At 48.3% G+C, this 3,691-nt stretch overlaps 4 protein-coding genes across 4 annotated transcripts in view; 1 reads left to right on the forward strand and 3 right to left on the reverse strand.

Moving 5' to 3' along the window:
- PPTG_08989 (hypothetical protein) overlaps positions 1-509 on the reverse strand; it is a 5,864-nt gene extending 5,355 nt beyond the window's left edge. The window contains exon 1 of the mRNA XM_008903755.1: positions 47-509. Coding sequence (XP_008902003.1) covers positions 47-425 — 379 coding nt within the window. The 5' untranslated portion in view covers positions 426-509. The remainder of the gene's footprint in view (positions 1-46) is intronic.
- Positions 510-1,042: 533 nt separating this feature from the next.
- PPTG_08990 (hypothetical protein) lies at positions 1,043-2,678 on the forward strand. The gene is made up of 2 exons (XM_008903756.1): positions 1,043-2,212; positions 2,284-2,678. The coding sequence occupies exons 1-2, from the start codon at positions 1,514-1,516 to the stop codon at positions 2,491-2,493; spliced, it is 909 nt and encodes a 302-aa protein (XP_008902004.1). The 5' UTR covers positions 1,043-1,513; the 3' UTR covers positions 2,494-2,678.
- PPTG_08991 (hypothetical protein) lies at positions 2,573-3,084 on the reverse strand. The gene is made up of 2 exons (XM_008903757.1): positions 2,842-3,084; positions 2,573-2,774 (listed from the first exon to the last, which is right to left on the reverse strand). Exons 1-2 carry the CDS (start codon positions 3,035-3,037, stop codon positions 2,731-2,733), a joined length of 240 nt encoding a protein of 79 aa, XP_008902005.1. The 5' UTR covers positions 3,038-3,084; the 3' UTR covers positions 2,573-2,730.
- Positions 3,085-3,454: 370 nt separating this feature from the next.
- The window catches only part of PPTG_22442 (hypothetical protein), a gene marked incomplete at both ends in the record, with an annotated part of 4,528 nt that continues 4,291 nt past the window's right edge, over positions 3,455-3,691 (reverse strand). The window contains one exon of the mRNA XM_008903852.1: positions 3,455-3,686. Within this exon, the coding sequence (XP_008902100.1) occupies positions 3,455-3,686 (232 nt within the window). The remainder of the gene's footprint in view (positions 3,687-3,691) is intronic.

The raw sequence follows: 3,691 nt of genomic DNA on the forward strand, positions 1-3,691 counted from the left end.
CGACAAGCAGTCAGGTCCGAGGCAGATAGCTCTTCCAACCGCAGACCATCGTCGATAGACTGCCGCGCGAGCTTCAACATGAGCCCAGTCATGGTGGACTCGTGTAGTGCGAATTTTGGCAAGTCGGCGTCTACCCACTCGATGTTCCGTCCGGTCGGTTGGAACAGGTTGTACCGGGTACCGGCGGTATTGTCAGCGTCATCGCTCCAACCGGCCGGCACGTCGACCGTCGTAGTAAGGAGCTTGAGTATTCCAAGCAGCAGAATGAAGAAGGTTGGCACGAGAACTTCACATGCGGTGGCTGCAGGCTGGCGATTTTTGATGAGCCAGTTCTTCCACAGCAACGACCGGATGAACGTCCAAGACGTGCGTCGCTGCTCCAGATTTTCACTAGAGGTCTGCATCAGCTTCTCTTGGAGAGTCATTTGATGGTCTCGATAAGTTTTTTTTATTTGTTTCGGGGACTCTTTTGCTGGCTGGTGTGGTTTGCAGGTATAGTGTGCAGTCGGTGGTCAATTGAGGAATGAGCTGTGTTGAAGCGACCAAAGTAATCGCCAAGGGGGCGACTTACTGTTTGTCCAGCAACAAAAGGGGTATGTCATGTACATGCTGGAAGACCACGGGAGAGTCTTACTTCGAGCTTCGTTATCCACATGGATATTTGACACAATCTTCTGGATGAGTCTACGATGTAAACAACGGCCGCCTTTCGATTGGTGGAAACACGACGTTTGATGTGGAGCAATGGCAGTAAGCATCTTGGCTAGAGTGTTCACGACCACCTAAGACCATCTGCTGCTCAAGTGGTACCTTGAACGATGCGGAAAATGTCGACTGGTTGTTCTTTCGTAAGAATAACTCACCGGTGGCTTTCCAAGATCCTAAAAAAAATTTTGAGATGAAACAAGGAGTTGACTTTTGTGCACTTATGGAACAGCGTTGGTGCTGAGCAACTAGATTGTAGGCCCCACATTGACCAGTATAGATGCCACTAAAAATATGCCAAGGTTTGCATCGCAGTGACGGTGCCAAGCAGGGATCCTGCCAACGACTGTACGAACGGCAGACTCGCTGGATATTTGTCAACATCACCATGGTGCAGACCGCGTCGTAATCGATTTGATGTACAGCGTCAGTGCGTCTCGGATACAGTTTTCTAAGACCCAAAGAGTGACGTACAGGGAAGTGATGCGGTACCCTCAGCGTCGTACCACAAAGCTGTCTACAGTTGATGGACTTGACATTTAGGTATCGACAAAGTTCCTGCTGCCTGCACAAGGGATAGAAATACTTGCAGATCATGTTCTCCCACTACTAACTACCAAATTGCCAGTGCCGTGCTCCTGGAGACCAGGGCCTGCGGGTCGCCAGAAGGACAAGTCACTGTCAAATTAATACAGAGCGATCGTGATTTGCGAGCAGGCGGGGCGACACAGCGACGTCTTTACAAGAAAATCCACCGCTGAAGTCATTGACAAGCTGCCATTGGTATTGTCACAACTTCTTTTGCACCATGGTAGCCAAGACAATTTCTTCAAACTCTTCATTTGGCTACTCCTCCCATTGCCAACTCTCACATGACCGGGCATCTCCCAGTGACGCAGCAATCATCATTAGCGCCTCAAATATGCCAGCGTCTACCTCCAACAAGAAAGCGTCCTCCTTCACTCGTGCCCATTCTCTCGAAATCCCAGACGTCGACGGAGACGGAGACTTTCCGATGATCGACTTGGACCAAGAAACACCGAACATTCTCGACATTTGCGTCTCCGACGACCTATGGCCACAAGATCTACCGAATGAAAGTGAAGACTCGTTTGCTCGTAATTCAGCATTTAGTTCTACGGCCGTGCTGCTCGACACTACAGCAAAAACCACTCGTGAAGCAAAGCTGGATAAGCCCAAGCGTGTCAAAAGACTCACCCCCAAACAAAAGATAGACGCATTGCATGACAAAGTCAACGAGCTGGCCGCTCATTTACAAGAGCTGAAGGTTGAAGCTTCACGTCAAAAGAAACTGGCTGCTCAACGAAAACTGAGAGATCTGATGAGACCAACGCGCTCACAGCTCTGGAAGCAAATTGCCAAGCGACAGCTAGAGCAGCGCCAACAATCTGAGGAGGAAAATCTGAAGCTGCGCCAGATGATGGGAATGCAGGTTCAAGAAGCCAGGAACTTGCGCCGTGTGCTAAAACGCCGGACAAAACTCGAGGTGAACTTAGATTTCTCCTCACTATTTTTCAAACTTTTATTTTTACTAACTCGACGTGCTGGAACTTGCAGATGCTGGAAGATATGATAAGAATGCAGTGCCACAAGAGTGGAACGGATGCTGGAGTGAATGCAAGTGTGGTCAAAGAGGAAGGACAAGTTTATCAGCAGATACCCAGCGGTATCTTTTCGACTGGACTGGAGCATAAAGGAATCAACGCCAGCCTCGGTTGTGTTTATACCAAACACACCGATCCAAGATGCTTACAGGGTGTGTTTTAGCTCTAGAAATTGACACTGGCTGGCTGTCCGTTAATAAGTGTTGTATACGTTAATACTACTACTAGTACATACTATGTATAGTAAATCATGATGGCATAACTTGATTAGAAAAAATGGCGAAAAGCAACCACCTATGAGATTAACAATTATTAGAGTAGTTTTCTAAAACTGTGGCTCACTCCCGAAACCAGTAGGCTCCGTAGGAGTCAGGTCGACGACAGGATCAAAACATCCAAATCATCGATGCGCTAACGACGATGCCGTTGGTGCCATTAAGCGACCTGTGCAATGCACAACACACAACAGAACGTTAGTGTCTGCTTTCGAAGCCATACGGCGCTGACATACTTGTGGCCGTCGATCTGTAGCTGGGAGAGGTGCGTTCTCGTAGTGCCGGGCGGTCGTGTCCAAAAGACGACGCAGACGAAGGATCCGCGCGCTGGAATCCCCCGGAGGAGGTGGAAGGCGCTGGTGACGCGTCCTTCATGTCGACGACATCCGCAGATCCCGGCGAGGGTTCATCTCGCCCATGGTCGGTACGCATGCAGCAAAAGAATTGGTCAAATATGTAGCCAATAGAAAAGCTTCAGAAATCTTACTTCATAAGAATACTTAAGAAACCCTATTTCTTAGTCACTTTGCCGTTGGATGGCATTCAGACGAAAAAACCCATTAAAATTTGTAATGGTATTTTTTCGTCTGAATGGCATCCAAGCCAATCAGAAAGCGTACCGACGAGTTTTTGGCACTAATTTATTAGGGTTGTAATGAACCCAAATATTTCAATTGTACTCAAAACTTTTTGGGTAATTGACCAAACGACAAATCCACACCCCTATCTAGTTATTATATGATTATTGAGAAAATACAAGATCCAGAATTCGCCTCAATACCATGATCGCAAACGATTTCCGAACTGCCGCACTTGGTAGTATTTTTAAAAGCACTAGAACGTCTAGCCTTAAGCACCTTGGTAGACGCCACGAATGGCTCCCTGTTCCTCCTCCTGTTGACTTGCGAACGAGTTGAAGATCTGCTCCAGCGTCGTCTGCGAAACGCTGTACTCGCGGATGTGCATCTTGGCCTTGACGTCTTCCACCAGCGCGAACATCTTCGACAGCTTCACCTCGTTGTTGGAACTGCGCACCTTGAAGCGAGCGAAGTCGTTCTGACGCTCCATCACCACCACTTGACTGGC

This window comes from Phytophthora parasitica (assembly GCF_000247585.1).
Source record: "Phytophthora parasitica INRA-310 unplaced genomic scaffold supercont2.16, whole genome shotgun sequence".
Classification (NCBI taxonomy): Eukaryota; Oomycota; class Peronosporomycetes; order Peronosporales; family Peronosporaceae; genus Phytophthora; species Phytophthora nicotianae.

What these genes read in the sequence shown, in the direction of transcription:
- PPTG_08991 (XM_008903757.1), bottom strand. Translation starts at nt 3,037, where the DNA reads ATGCGTACCGACCATGGGCGAGATGAACCCTCGCCGGGATCTGCGGAT. An exon ending in CTACAGATCGACGGCCACAA is followed by an intron (nt 2,775 to 2,841) that starts GTATGTCAGCGC and finishes TGCATTGCACAG; the next exon opens with GTCGCTTAATGGCACCAACG.
- PPTG_08990 (XM_008903756.1), top strand. Translation starts at nt 1,514, where the DNA reads ATGGTAGCCAAGACAATTTCTTCAAACTCTTCATTTGGCTACTCCTCC. An exon ending in AACGCCGGACAAAACTCGAG is followed by an intron (nt 2,213 to 2,283) that starts GTGAACTTAGAT and finishes TGGAACTTGCAG; the next exon opens with ATGCTGGAAGATATGATAAG.